The 16680-nt window shown below is 42.3% G+C and overlaps 1 protein-coding gene across 7 annotated transcripts in view; it reads right to left on the bottom strand.

Moving 5' to 3' along the window:
- Positions 1-16680, bottom strand: part of dip2a (DIP2 acetate--CoA ligase A) — an 82485-nt gene that overhangs the window by 31885 nt on the left and 33920 nt on the right. For 6 of the 7 annotated variants that reach the window (XM_086219968.1, XM_086219972.1, XM_086219974.1 and 3 more), the window contains one exon: positions 2418-2489. In XM_086219968.1, coding sequence (XP_086076094.1) covers positions 2418-2489 — 72 coding nt within the window. Of the gene's footprint in view, positions 1-2417; positions 2490-7965; positions 8177-16680 lie in introns of those variants that run through there. The other variant, XM_086219973.1, reaches the window with a different exon arrangement.

The following is a 16680-nucleotide window of genomic DNA, read 5'->3' on the forward strand; positions in this document are numbered from 1 at the left end:
GACTTTGTCAGCTTAGTCCATGGCTGGACAGTGTGCTGGCAGTGGTTGAATAAATGGCCAACATGTCACAGGAGGAGTTGTCAATAATGTAATTTCCTCTGTAGAAAATGCTCTTCTGCAAATTTTGAGAGATCTCTGAGAGTTTTGAAAGAATTGTTCAAGTGTATGATTGTCAGTTTAATCATTACTACGAACAGCATTGGAGTATTACATTTATAGTGTGTAATTTTTGTTGTTGTTGTTGTTAATCTCTATAACACTTGATCGACTGTTCCGTTGTAAAATCGGAACACTTAAACGTCTCTACTTTCACTTTGGTGACAAAACAAAAAAGGGGGGATGCAGTTCTTGACAGGTCAAAACCACCTCTGCTGAGTGCTGTAGACATTATTCTGTGCTGTGGCCAATGAGGTTATCAGTTCAACATAGAGGGGTTCTCAAACCACATCATCGATGATCCATATCGTCTTTGTCCAATTCGTTCTCTATGAAGAAAACACCACGATGCAACTCCAGTCCAACTCAAGGTAACCAGGCAGACCTGCTGCCCATTTAAGTTGCAGTATGTTTATATCCCTGCATGCAAACATACATAGTAAATCTATGTGGGAAAAAAAAAACATTTATACAAATGCACGTCCTCCACAAGATATTTTAAGTGGACATTACGTGGCATTCAAAGTAACAGGAAGTGATGAAGGCAACACCACCTACAAAATAAAATATCCTGGTGAAACATGATAGAAATATGCTAACTGGAGCCACATTTCTAAGTTCTGATACCTAAACACTGCATGTTCTATACTTACAAGGATGTAGAATAGCAAACAGCATTTAAAGCTAAACACAACAATGCTGACATCAGGCTCACAGAATGTGGGTGTATCTGCTAAGATTGCTTGGATGCTAAAATAAAATAAATATGAGGTAACAAGGAGATTGGAGGCAGCATGACTCAGAGGTAGAGTGGCCGTCTGGCAAATGAAGTGCTGGTTCGATCCTCACTTCCCCCCACCATGTCTAAGTATCCTTGAGCAAGATACCGAACCCCTAATTGCTCCTGATGGCCCTGCAATGGACCAGTGACCAACCAAAAGGCATATGACAATAGAGGGTCTCAAATCCACCAACGGGTGCTAAAATCAAAAGCCTGAGCTGACTGGGCAGATATGAGGTTAATTATGATGCAGAAAATTCTGACCTGTGACCTGATGAACCACATAGCCCGACTGCCCTTGAGAAAAAAAATCCATTAGAAAACAGCATTTATCTATACTATGCTACATTCAGCCAACTGTATCCAACACCTGTCTGACAAAGTGGCTGGCCACCCAGCCAGCCATCACCCCGTCCGCCTTTTCAGTGGCAGCTTAGTGGGGATCAGTGAGCTCCACGCTGTCAGCAACTCTCAGACAGCAATATAACACACAGACACAGACACAGACACACACACACACACACACACACACACACACACACACAGTGCAATGCTGAGCAATAGCCACAATGGCAAACTCTACTAAGTGATTTCTGTTTCAAATATTACATTAAGTTGAATTGATTGGAGGACATTTCAGGACACATGCACATTTAAACATGTGAACATGGATGTGCACGTTAATACATGCCGGTCCATTATATCACTCTGACATCCCAGTCACACCCCGGCCTTCCTCCAGCTCCCAGAGGAAACAGGTCTATAAAACAAGCCAGGACACCAGACCCGGTTGCTGGGCAGAACACACTTCGTAGACACACACCAGATTGAGCCTATCACAGCCATGCTCTTGCACAGCAGATGATTTTATTGGCTTACAACAAACGGAAGAAGTTTTAGCACCTGTCTGATGAGTGTGGCAGCTGATGACACGTGCAGCAGCATCCCACTGTTTACAAAGAATCAGCGAGCGACTGATAAGCTCGGCTGATGATGACTACTATCAAGATGTACACTTGAGTCACACACATCATTTTTAAAAATAAAATTAATTCCACATGTGCTCAATCAGAATGAGTAAATAGCAAATTCCATTTGAGTGAGTCAAGACCACATTCGTAATTGGAAAATCAAGACCATCGAGACACACATAAATCTGATGCTTGAATCTCGACAAATGATCTATTTCTCGATTTAAAAAGGTAGTATCTGAAGGCAACTGCTCCACATCATAAATCTTTGTTTGGAATTTGTTTGTGAGGTTTTGCCTCTCTTTTCTGTAGCTTTAATGACATCTGTTGTAATGGAAATGGAAAAAAAGACATTGTCAAGCAGTATTTAAATAGATCTTCTACTATAATTAGAATTAATAGCATTCTTTTTCTTTGTCTATTTGCATACGCATGCAAACTGCTATGCTAACCAGCAGACTGTAAAGCTGATCTGAAGAGTTAATTGTCTGCAGGCCTCTGTGCCTTACCTTGTATCTGTGGGATGTACGGCGCCAACAGCTTGCCTCTTTTCTTCTCATAGCCCTTCTGAGTGATGTCCCCTGTACAGAGACAGAGACAGAAATACAGAGACAGACAGAGGGGATGGGGGGGGCAGAGAGAGATGAGTCATTAGCTTAGACGTGCTCTGATATGTGTGTGTGTGTGTGTGTGTGTGTGTGTGTGTGTGTGTGTGTGTGTGTGTGTGTGTGTGTGTGTCTAGAACAGACTGCCAGGATGGTTACACTGGCACCACAGGGCACCACACACACACACACACACACACACACACACACACACACACACACACACACACACACACACACACGCAGGAAGTAACATGGCGATCACCCACACCAGCACAAAAAACACACTTGATAGATGTACCAGCATGGAGAATTTCCATTAAATTTTTGAATGATAACATCAGCGGAGCAAGAGGCATTTAAAAGATCATTTGTCTGCTGTGTCGGGAACATTTTTCCTCCCACTATTTTTAGCCGAAAATAAAAATACTGATGCTGATTATACTGATGTCACCAGAAAGTGAATGCGCCTCAGTAGTCTTCCCTCGCATAATTAAAAAGCAGGTTTGTTAAATAAAATCTGGGTGCCTGTTAATTTAATAGCCTTGCTTGAGAGGAATATTACTGTACAGGATTGGAATCTATTCTGAGGAAACAAATGGAGATAACAGGGGATGCAAACACATGCACAGAGAGGTATGGGGCTGAGTGGTACTGCAGCTCTGTAGCAGCAGCAAGGAATATAGCTCAACTCTGTCACCGCATCCACCACACAACCATTTCCTGTTCTATGGCACTATATTGAAATGGTCCACCATGCCATAGTAACGCCATTTGCGGAAAAACTCACAGGCTTCACAGTCAATGACACGTGTGATCAACCTAAAATAACATGCCACCAGGTGGTGCTATGATTAATCTGCACCAAAATTCAATGGATTTTTCCTCAGCTCATTCTACTCTCATTCAGCAAGTTTGGTGAGAATCCGCATCACAGTTTCAGCATTACCCTGTTGAAGGACAAACAAAGTGACAAATGCCACGAAAACATAACCTCCTTGGCTTAAACAACAGCATGAGTTCAAATAAAACAACTGTTGGATTGACAAGAAATGTCAATCAAATGTTTGTCATCAAAGAAATCCTATCTGCCGATCTGAGTTACCTGGGTGGGCCCACCTGCAGTCATGATGCTAACTACTTAGTTTTCACAGAGTGACACACAAATGTGAGTGACACTCTTCAACCGCTGGTGTATTTCTCAAAAAACGTAACTCCTATCATCTCAACTTGTTTAGCAAATTAAAATTATAGTTAATATTAGCGTGAAGGCCAACAGTCAAAGTTACCTTTATTGTGCTGGATACAACAAAGCTGATTCTAAATGAGCAAAGTTTGTCTCCTCTCACTGAGATGGAAAGTGGACTTCTGAGCTGAAATCGCACGGTGAATGGCCTTGCTGTATAGTAGTAGCAGTAGAAGGGTAGTTACATGAGACAAGACACCGAAATCCTGGTTGGATTCAGGTGACACATTTCTCAGTTCTGTGTGGTCAGGCCCTTTGGTCTCTTGGAGCAGGTGGTAACCCAGGCCTTTGTGGGTTTGGGTATGAATTTATGGACCTATTAAGGCCTGTAATTTCCTCCTCGAGATGTTGCTCATAGACAAGTCAGTACTTTACCAGTAGATCTTCAGTGGGTCAGAAATATGAATTTCATAGCTATCCGTCTGGTTGCTGTAGAGATTTACAGTCTGGAACCAAGTTGTGAACCACCTGACAAACTGACAGATGGTTTCACTCCCAAGAGGCATGCCACCAATATGGCTAGAAATCACCACGTGTTTTGGATGGAGTTATTCCACCAGCTACTTCATCATGTGATGCAAGCTGTTATGTACATCACTATACGACTACGTTTTTTGGTGTTCACTCACAGTCAGCTCTAATCCTGGTACAGTTTTTACAATTTATCATTTAGAGGAAAGAACATTTAACTTGAGATCTTAAAGATCTTAGGCATTGTTTGTTCACTTTCTGCACAAATATCTTGCACTCAACAGCCGGTAGTTATATTAGTTGACTGATTATGTATTTTTCCAAATTATTCACTGTGCTGTGCTCTTCAAGCCTCTTAAACAAAACAATGTGGTAGTGTGAGGGCAGGTGTTGTTGGTCACACTGGTTGCCGCGCTGCCCGCTGGTCCTGAGTCACCAGTAACAGTTGAATGCCGGCACTGTTAAAAGTCCAGCAGGGCTGGAGGCTTACAACAATACAGAGCTGTCCACAGGCCGCGCCTGCTGACCTGACACTGACTCTTTACTGGTGATAAGTGTCTCTATTTGTGTGTGTGCGTGTGTGTTCATCACTATATGTCTGTGTGCATACCAGGGTGTCTGAGCGTGTGCATCACAGCAGCCAAACAGCCTGACAACCAAACAATAGGGGGCTATTCTCTGCGGTGACTCCAAATTCTGGTGAGCAGCCTCAGTGGCCAAGAAGCCCCAAGTGTCCACTGGTCCATCAAGTTACATCTTAATGGCACTAGTCTTTTGATCTGAAAAGTCATTAAATATGGAGGAATGGACTCAACAATTACATGCTTAATGGTTGCCTTTAACCTGAATCTAAAAGTACAACAACAGAAATCAGAGATGCCATACTTTCTGTTTGAGTATAAATTTAACAGCCATCATCATGTGGTACCATTCAAACACCATCAGTAGCCAAGTATAAATAAACAAAATATCAGGCAGGCAAACGCTACGAGGCAGCAACAGGGAAACCTGGGCTGTAACAGAGCAGCAGCACTGATAGCTTCAGTGTTGTGTAAATAAGTATGTTTGCATATGCTTGCGTGTATAACTGTGTAGTGTCTGTGTGTAGTGGACAAAGACTGCTGCCCATGATCTGTTTGAGCTGTGAGTGCCTCTATAAGAGGAAAAAAATGGGGGATTCGATGGTCAATATGTGGCCTGCTGCTTGGGGAAAAAAGAGGGGGAACGGGAAAAGAGAGAAACAGGATAGATAGAGACGGATTAGTGCCTACGTCACAAGGGACAAATGTAGCTTACAGTATGTCTCCAGCACAGTGGCAAAACCTTCATTTGACCTCCTTCACCCCTCCATGCTGACTACAGGATTTGTAATGTAATTGAGCAGTGAAAAAACGAGTAAATCTTCAATAAGCTCTTGAGAGTAGAGGTGGTGGTAAAGGTGGTGTTGGAGATGAACGGAAGCAAAGACGGTGGTAGTTGGGGGGGTTCTCATGTCATGCTGTTTAGAAAATCATCATCAGGGGCTCAGCTGGAAGACTGTTTTTTTTCTTTCCTCAGCCAACATCCACCTTCATCAACATCCCACTCCTTTGTTCCCTCTCTATCGCTCCACTGTAACCTCTTCACCTTCATCTCCACCCCTGAGGGCTCCACATCCACACACAGTAAACATGTCAGTAATCTTCTGACCCCCAGACACTTTTTTCAATAACCTGCAGCAGTTCCTTGTGAGGGGAGGAAAATAACAGCAATAACAGTGGGATCCCTATGCAATGTCCATATCTTCATGGATGGAGGCGGGGGGGGGGGGGGGGGTTGTGCTTGGTTTGGTTTCTAAATCTTAAGTAACAAAATTGTTATTTCCCAGGCACTACAAGCATATCGGCTCCCAGTGTTGTTCCCATCTCACTCGGCCTTGAATCCAATTTGCAAAGACAAACAGTCAATCTGGTAAAAGAGTGACAGCAAGAGTGCCGCTGTCCTCTGCTTTGACATATTGAGTTTAATTGAATGATGGCTATTGAATACAGCTGATTGATGACCACCGGGTGGAGGATGGCTCTCCAATGAGGCCTGTCAGAGAATTACCAAGAATCTGCCCAGATGAAGCGCTTAAACAAGCAGGAAAATACTGAAAAACAGCACATTCCTCTGCAAGCCAGCACAAAACAGGGAAGATGCTGAAGCTTCAGATGGAACGACTGACTTCACACCGACGGAATCCACAATCGTAAACACATTTGAACTTTTCCTTGAGACGCAGCAGTCGAGAAGGAGATGTCAACTGTTCAATAGCTACCTGGATACATGTGGATGGGATGTGTAATTTTACCAAAGTCTGTGATGATGCAGGGTGAACAACGATGTGATAAAATAACAACAAAGGGAAACAATGGTCGAGTCAAGCTGAAATGATGCTTGATCACATTTGTCACCTTTTCAACAATATATCAATAATCAGTTTTTCTTTCAGTTTTAACCAATAACATCGTGATATTTCCTGTCAAACAATCTTCAGCTTTTAGAAACTTGTATATGAGTACATGTGATGTACATTAATTACCTCGCTAGCAAAAATGGAATGCCTCAAAGAACCCTGGTTACAGGCCCACTGACTCAATTTATTCATGTTGAGGAAAGATATGTGACAGATGATGGACACTTGAATACCCTCGGAGCCTCACCTAACATTACACTATGAAATGCTCTGGATACGCCCAATTTTCAGTAGTCCAATCAAATTCCTCCAAAGATTACTTACCACTGTCTTTTTTTTAATCCTTTCACTTGGAAACAAGGCACAATAAGGGAGTTACACTCTAGAAATGTTGTTTCATCTGGACTTCAAAAAAAAAATTTTTTTAAACATAATAAAATTTCAACATTCACTACCTCATGATAATTAAAATCTGCAGACTTACTGCTTACTTTATATCACCGTGAATATCTTTGGATTGGTAGTTGTTTTTGGAAATTGGAAATTATCTGAATGCCATGCATCTCTAAATCCATCCATTTTCCAACTCCTCTGTGACAGCAAAAAAAACAAAAACTCTACCGTGTAATAAAAACCTGTCGTGTCTGTAGCACTACTCCTAGTGATAGACGTCCAAAGATGCAGCCCCCACCCACCCTTCCTGTCAGTTCCTGAGCCAGACTGACCCATGATGTGCCAACAGTGCTGCCAAGACAGCGAGAGAGCAGTCTGTTCTTCAAACCACTGCTTAATATTTAGACAGGACAGCATTTGCTTTCTCTGCTTATGTGTTGATTTCAACAAAAGCAGATGTGGCCATCTGTCATTTAGCATTAACGTTATCATAAAAGGTTGATTTTGCACATTTGGATTAAGCTTTAGTGCAGAAATGTTTGTATTTTTTCAGTGCATACATGCCTTGGACACTTTATTTGAGAGAGGGAGTGACCTATTTCAGGTGTGCGCACTCAGCTCGGCAAGTTATTCCAATGTCTAGCTGAGATGAAATGACCACATACCTGTACTTCACCCATCTCCACATATATGCAGTCTAACAGATGGAGAAAACATACCCGCTGGAAGTGAGAGAAAGAGCAGATCCACACCAAAGCTTCAACCACACGTCTGGCTTATTAGGCTGTCCACATGACAAAAACACTCACCAAGCAGCAGGAAAAAGACTATGAACAGTAGTGTGTAACGACCACATGTGCTACTAAATTGTTTTTACAGACACAAACGCAGGCAGAGTCACTCACATTTAGGAGCCAGGAGAGCAGGCAGAGGAGCGGTGAAATGTCTTCAGCACACACAGAGACAGAGAGAGATTCACGGTTATAGAGACAGAGGAAGCAGCAGCACAAGAAGAAGGTCAGCTTAGGCTACCCAGCTATCAGACAAAGTCTAAGAAGTCCTGCTGTCATAAGTCAGGCCCTTCAGCATCCTTTGTTCCATTTCATAGTGAGAGCAGGAGAGTGAATGAACCCCTTCTCCCTCATTCTCTCTTCCCATCGTTCCCCTCCCTCTCTCGAATGCTGCGCACCCCATTTCCCCCCTCTCTTCAATCGACCCCCTTCCCTCCCTCCCTCTCTCTTTCCATCCCTCTATCCCTCACTCTCAGTCCTCCCAGCTAAAGGTCTCCACACAAAGCCGAGCTAGGCTCAAGGATTAGGGTGTCAAAGCAGACCCCCGCCCCACCTTCCCACATACCAGTCTCACACACAACTGTACAGGAACTATGAAGAGGCTTCCTTAGCCTGTTAAAACATGTTCATCAAGTCACAGTTGATGCAAATCTCTTTCCACTGTCTAGAGGAAGTTTCTGCAGACTCCTGATGCAGGATCCCAACCATGTCCAGTAACGATTGTACAGTAAAGACACAACCTTATGGACAGCTAGCTAAAACCTCCCTTAATAACCTTGAACATTTAGAATTCTGCAGATATTCCATCTTCATGTCGCTGAATGAAAAATTTATAGCCTATTCAAGGGTGAAGGAGAAGCTAAGATTAGGCTTATTGTGCTTTGATGTAGAGGGAAAACACTACCCTGTGTTTAGACTGGCTGGGGATTGAGTTCTACAGCAGTCCCAGCTGGTTTGTCACCCTTAGTGTGTGTGTGTGTGTGTGTGTGTGTGTGTGTGTGTGTGTGTGTGTGTGTGCTTGTATTTCCTGTCTGAAATTAAAGACCTATTCACCCTATGGCAGTAAGTTTCAATGAATAGCTGAATATAATTAGGCTCAATTATTGCAAGCTTGCACACACACACACACACACACACACACACACACACACACACACACACACACACACGCTAATGGACTTGCAGAAACACAACAGTGCACACTCACACACCACAGATCATCTCATCTGTACGGACAGAGAGGAACTACGCGTCATGCTGGTGGACTAATGGGTCAGTCTCCTTCTACATGTCGGTTTAAGCCCATCACGAGTTATCCCCGTGTTTAACACTGTACACATGAACAAAAATAAAGTCCAGTGTGATGAAATGAGGTTCAATAGAAAAGTCCAGCATTAAACTTTGACCATTATTAGAAGGTTAAAGGCATATTTTAGATGTATTCATGCGCGGTTGTATGATGTACTCATCCACTAGAGTCTTAGCTTCACTAGATGTGGGTCAGCGTCTCTTCTGTGCTGAGAGCAGCAGTTCTGATGTTGCAGTGGTTCTTTTGTAGTGGTCTGACTGGGTTGAGCTGCAATTACACAGTGGAAACGCTGGTTGGCAGCCGGGCTTCTGATGCTGAATTGAGTTTCTTGGTGTACTTTGAACAATGCCAGCTAAAACTGAGCAAATGCTTTTGGGGAGTTTGAGCTAATAATCAATGAACTGAGATAAAATATGATGCCAAAAAGAGTTCAGAGCAGAAGAGGAGACAAGCAGAAATGAGCACGTGAAGCACATGTAGAAGGAAATGTTATGTTACCGGCCAGACCAGCAACGGCTGCTGCGTCGTATCATGTCGTTACATTTCCAGAGAAGAGCAAGTCAAGCTACATCATCGGGTATTATATAGAGTTCTGTGTCCATTTGACACTGATGTTTTAAAGTAAGAAAGCAGAGCATAAGTGCAGGGCATAAAAAGAAACAGGGAAGTTCTACAGTTGAAAGATTTTTAATTTTTCATGTCGTTGTTTGTATGGAGAACAAAACTTTTTTTTTTTTTTTTTTTTTGCAATATCTCTCAGCAGTTCTCAGCATCTCTGCAGAGAACCCACACATCTACTGGAGGTGAGACGATTACTATGATTACCTCATACGACACCTTTTCAATAAATCTGACGTATCCCTTTAATACTGACTGTTAACAAGCAATCATTCAAATGATCAAAACATATTTCACAAGTTTATTATGTAAGGGACTGGACAATAAATCCAACAATTGTTGGAATTTTGACATGGCCAAGTACAATATCCAGATTGCAGGCGTTGCAGTGTTTACTTATTGAGATAAAATGTCACAACATTATTAATGAAGCATTGTAGTGCCAGATGCCCCTGCATACTAATCACATTCTCCAGATGTAAGGGAGCGTGCTGGTTTGGTACAAAGCCCAGCAAAGAAGAAATGAAGTGATTCAATAAAAACATGAGTCACACAGTAATATCTGTATATCAATGTACATATTGCTGAGTTCTAGTAATGCTTTAATATTCTCGGCCCTCTTTTTTCAAGCATTAATTAAGACCGAGCAATCAACTAAGTATGGAAATCAAAAATTTAAATAGCAGTTGCGTTCCTCCTTGTACTGGTCACTTTTTGATTATGAGATTTTTAACAAAACATTTGTCTCAAAAACTGTGTGCCTTTTCAGAGTAAAAAAGCACGGCTCTTGTTTTAGACTTGTTTCCGCCATAGATCGTAACATAGTGAATGCAGCTCCCAGATGAACAAAGCAGTGCACTGCATTTCAAACCGCCAAAGAAATGTTGTATAACCTCAAGGCAACAACAAATATGTGAATGGAGATTTCTTTTTTTTTTTTTTTGCACAGCTTGAGTCACAATGAATGATATGAATGTGCAATGGAGGATCGTCAACGTGACACACGTCCTACTGGAAGGTTAAAGACAGTCGGGGATGGGAGGGAAAGGGTAAGTGTTGCAGGAAAGACGGGTTGATTGAAGATGACAAGGAGCTTGACACTGAGAGCCAGCTGGAGAAACGGAGGGGGTCCGACTGGAGGAGATGGAGGCTTTAGGGAGAATTAAAAGGTGGGGTGGGGGGGGGGGGGGTGTTGGAAAAAAAGATGCAATAATAACAGCGGATATGATTAAAAGGTAATGACTTCCTTTTCTTTTCACTTACACACACGCACATACGCACACACACACACACACACACACACACACACACACACACACACACACACACACACACACACACACACACACACACGGGTCTCCCTGATACGAAAGTGTCTGGGTGTCTCTCTGTCTCCATCCATCAATGGTTCAAATCACAGTGTCGCATCACTTTTAATTAAGTAGTGCCAACGAATTAGGAGACTGAACGAACCCTCCATTCCCACTCTGCTAATCCATCACACACTCATCACATCGGCGCACGCACACACACACACACACACACACACACACACACACACACACACACACACACACACACACACACACACACAGCCCAAAATCCCCCTCCATCCCCGGGGCTCTGTATGGCTGGTGAGCAGACAGACAGCCAGAATAATAAGACATTAGATGCAGTGCCGGCATACTCACAGGACCCTGCAGCTGTGCACTGATTTGCAGAGCAGACAAGAGGGGGGCCGTAATTAACAGTCACTAATAAACACTGATACTGTATGCACATACATCAAAGGAGTCTGTGTGTGTGTGTGAGAGAGAGAGAGAGAGAGAGAGAGAGAGAGAGAGAGAGAGAGAGTGTGAGTGAGAGAGAGAGAGAGAGAGAGAGAGAGCTACTTGCACCAGTTATAGATACACATCAACTCGAGAGTGGGCTGGCATGTATAAACACACAACCTTCACACCCTGAGGTCACTGGTTGGGTGAAAGGTGAAAGTATGGAGTCTGACTGAGGTGGGATGTAGATTTAATTGAAGTCCATCTGTACACATGAACCCTGGAGTGATGGTATTTTTAAAAGTCGAGGACATTTTTGTGAGCCACACTGGGCTGTACGTTTGACTTTAAGAGTAGGTGAAGTTTTAGAATATACTTGTGATGTAAGCGTCAGGGGGCAGTAGCTGTGTCAATAGGGTTCTTGCAAATAAACAGTTTGTATGTGTTTGTGTGAGTGTGAGAGCGATGGGTCTGGCTCCAGTCCAAAGGTATTCATCTCTGTTTCATTCAAACGGAGTCATGTGCTGCTGTTCAGGCTCTCATCCAACAACTCATGATGTGCAAACATTTCTTCTCACCCACGGTGACAAAATCACGACCACTCAAACTAATGGCAAAAAAGACAAAAACACTGGGTTTATAATCTGTCATCTCACCAACCTGATCAGATCAGATCTCTACAGACTCTTTCTAGCAAGGTCAACTTCCCTTGCACGTTAATGTTTATTTTGCATCTGGCGGAGAGACACTTCGGAGACCAGGAGTCGAACGTCTGAAGTAACCACAGTCCTCAAATGAAATTAAAGTTGCACTCGACAACTTTTTGGCACCAGCATGGCAACAGAGCCAAGAAATTATTGGCACCTACTGTAACAGTCACAAAGATGTTAAACTAAAAACTAAAGGTTTGTTCTGTGGTTGCTAACACCAGCTAACAGTATCATTAGCCTATCCACCTATAGCAGCTATCCAAAGCAATTAACAACTGAGAAAAAAACAAATTTGGAAAAAGGTCATTTGTGTCATTGCAATGTTTTTTTTATTTTTGTCAAACTGCATTCTCGTCACAATCTCTTTCAAATCATTTTATTTTATTACAACTGCTTTATATTTCCACTCTTTTCCCGTTTCTCACTCTTCACTGTATTCTGCCTATTATTCTTTCTACTGCTTGTGTTCTTACTTCTCTTGTTGCATTTTTCCGTGAAGGACTCTGGGTGGCCTTTTGCAAAGATAAGGTGCTCCATAAATTAAATTGACTTCATAAAAGCTGAGTAACCAAGTTGTACTAATGACGTTCATTACTTACTGATAGTAATAACACCAAACCTACCGTCTGTTTTGAACCACCCCCACTCTCTCAGCCTGACGTTCACTCGTTAAACACAGCGGACAGTAGCAAAGTACATTTACTAACTGTACTTCAGCACTTCTTTTTTTATGTTCGCACTTGAATCTTTGTTTCTTTGGAAACTCCATTACATTTTCCAGGCACTTTTTTTTTTTTTTTTTAAGTTTTAACGTCAGCTGTTTTTAAAAAAAAAAAAGTTTTCAAAACCAAAAGCTATGCTCCTGAAGGAAGAAAAAAAAAACCCCTCATGAATACACAATTTGATTCACCGTGGATTCAACTGGTTTTCCCATATTAATCTAGCATCGAATCAACACACTGATGAGAAAAATAAGTGGCAGCAAGGTCTAAAGATGCAAGAGCCCATCACATTTTTTCCTGAGTGTGTCACCAGAGCTGGACATCTGTGTGACAGGTGTGACCACTGCAGAGCCTTACAGTTAAGACTGAGTGACATGTATCAGTGTGTTTGCAACCATTACACACCACTCTGTCTCTTCTCCAGCTTCTGCGATGCACTACTTGTGATATTTACATATTTAACAGAGGAGGGTTGACCTTTCCTTATGCTGCAGAGTTGATGGTATGCCTATAAATGATTTCTGGAGCCACAGCAATCTGTCAACTGGTTAATACATCCAAGTAACAAAGAGGCAGAATTGCTAACTAGCTGCGAATGAGTAACCTTCGCAATATTCCAACCTATCCCACTGTTAAACGCACCGTGTACCGGATAGTTTCGTTCTTCATTCACAATTTCAAGCGGCAGTAGTGGCCTCCATTCAGAGCATCACAGCTCTATTCTCAAACCTAGCAATCTAATTTGTCTCCATTCAAAAATAGTAAACACAGAACAGCCTACCCTGATGGGAATCTGCTGCTATTGTCCAGATGCTATTCAGTGCGCTTAGACGCACTGGCTGGATGCAGACCAACTGCTCCGCATTGCTTCAGGGAGCTGTTAAACACAACTTATGCTCCTGGCTGTAGCTCACATCTACATGGCAGCTCAGGCAGCATTAAATGTACCCTCATGGTGAGACCTCCAGACTCACTGAGGTAGTGTGTTTGAGATACGAGTGGGATGGTGCCCCCATCTGAACCCCCCCCAATCCTGTGGGTTTTGCTCAATTCTGTATGGTCTCTGAGGATGTGGAGAGATTTATTGTCTTCTTCTTTGCCTAGTGATTACCATATGAATGACCATGTTTTCAGCAGCTTAGCCATTAAGCTCCTTGCATATACACACATAAACACTTTTGCTATAGTGAGGGATAGCAGGGTGGGAGAGAGATGGGCTTGTTTTAGCATGAAAACACAAAACAGCTAAACATCTACACATGGACACCGTGGCAATCCAGTTACAGAGTGCACAAACAGATACACTTAGTGGTATTAGAGATGCAGGCTATCACCCCCAACTGTGCTTTTGTTAGTGAATCTATATGTCAGACGCAAGAGTTAACTAGCACTATTCCACATCTAACAAGCTGCGCTACCTTTTGTTCGTCGCCTGTGACTCATGACCAGGCCTTGGAGGGCAGCCCACATCAGTGTTTGATCACATAAAAGTATTACTGTGTGTCTGTGTGAAGGCTTTTTCAACAGTGGAACATACTGTAGGTGCGATATTTCTTGTCATTAGTGCTGATGTGAAGTTGTCCAGATTTACATTGCTTTTACAGAGAGAGAGAGAGAGAGAGCGAGAGAGAGAGAGAGCGTGAGTGTCTCACTCACTAGTTTTATATCCATGCTAGCAGACTATAGGTAATGTGTTGGTCTTCACCTGCTACATAAATAATGATCTGATTTAATGTTGTTCATATCAATTAATAAGATTAATACTGTCCCTGCGCGCATGTTCATTAACTGCCATTCTCATGGCATTATTGGAAAAAGGAGGTTTTGTTTGCAAGAAACACATTATGATCCACTATTTTTTTTTTTTTTAGGGAAGTTGCTTTTAATTTGGATTTTTTTTTCCCCCAGAGGACATTCTCATTTCAAATGATGTGTGATATGATTTCAATTGCTTGAAATATTCTGTAAACAGACATTTACAGTTAATTTATGTGTCTTCCGTTTTTTTTGGCATATTTACATTAGTGACAGTACGAGAGAATTACCATGTATAAATATATCATAATAACAATTAAAATAGTAGTGGTAAATGAAATAATGTTAAAGAAAATAAAATCACGTTTAGAAGTCGTATCACTCATTTATCATAGAAGGACACTATAGTACAACTGGAAATTCTAAGAAGATTAAACTTAACTTTAAGATTTTACTTGCAGCTTATAATTTCTATGAGTACCTATTGTTAGTGTGTGTTTCCCTCATTTTGGACAGGAGCCCTGAGCTGTTCTCATGAGCACTTAAATGTCTTAAGTTGAAGCTGAGTGATACAAAGTGTAGTTGATAAGCAAAGTCAATACATCTGCATAGCGACAGAGAGCAAAAGTAAAAGTAACCTTGGGTTTTTGTTACGAGACAGAAAGAGAGAGAGAGATAGGGTGATTGAGAGAGACAGAGAGAGAGAGAGAGAAGACTCGTGCGTGAAATAAACCTCAACATTAACCTCACTGCAATAAACATGATCTCCCCCGGAAGTCTTCAACAGCAAACCGCGATGTCTCTGCTTGCCTTTCAAATCTTCTTCCACACAACTCTAACAACGCCTCCCCTCCCTCTGCCCAGACCTGGTTCATCTTTGTCCTTATGACACTGCTAAATTTATCTCTATGTCATTGTCTATCCATACAGTGGTGACACCCCCCCCCCCCCCCCTCATATGTAAGTGGAGTCTGGATAAGGAACTAATAGACATATATTTGAAGGCCTACTAAAGTAAATTCATTTTGACAGGAAAACTTAAATTAGAAAGGGTTGTTGAAGCTATCTTTAGGAACCTATCTACACAACCTCATTTGCCCTCATGGGGATCTTTCTCGTATGCACATGATTGCTCATCTATGATTCAGCAGTGCTGTGCTTTCACTTTCTCAGCCACACAACCAGCTGAACTATGTTCCTCTGTAGCACTCTTGCAATTAAGTAGAGTAGTGATAGCTCTCGCAGTGCAGGACGTAAGCCTTTTAAATTTTAACACAGTTCAGCGCTGACCTGGCGCATGTTAACAAGGCCTGGTCTGGCAGCAACACCTGCTCTGCTTCAGACAAACATTTACTAGAGGAGAAGAACAAACAAAATCTCTATTTAGTGTGTGTGTGTGTGTGTGTGTGTGTGTGTGTGTGTACACATCCAGGTGAGTGGAGTTCTTTTACAGTTTAATCGCATTTATACTGGTTCTTCTGACTTGGCCTACTTACTTTTGTTATCACTTGGACTGATTTGTATACGTGTGACAAAGATCCACTCCCTACACATGCACACAAACACACACACATGCATGCATGCACGCACGCACACAGTAAGCAGTGCAGAGCATTAACAAGAGCAGAGGTAGTATGAGGAAACAGTCCAGCTGGAGCATATGTGCACAGCTCCTGATCTAATGAGTCCATTAGTCAGTGGCGCTGCAACCACAACTGCTACCCCCCCCCCCCCCACACACACACACACACAAACACATTTTAAAACACATCCAAGTCATACATATTCACAGAAAAAGGGCCCTGAGGTGGGATGAGAGCTCGAGCAACGACCACATCCATGTCGCTGTAATGGACTCATATTAGCTGTTGGACTAACTGTGATAGAGACAATAAGACTCCGCCAAGGTTATAATGGCACAACACAGCACCTTCTCACACACA

Source organism: Aulostomus chinensis, chromosome 12 (genome assembly GCF_037954235.1).
Source record: "Aulostomus chinensis isolate RoL2024-O1b breed Wild chromosome 12, RoL_Achi_v1.0, whole genome shotgun sequence".
Lineage (NCBI taxonomy): Eukaryota > Metazoa > Chordata > Actinopteri > Syngnathiformes > Aulostomidae > Aulostomus > Aulostomus chinensis.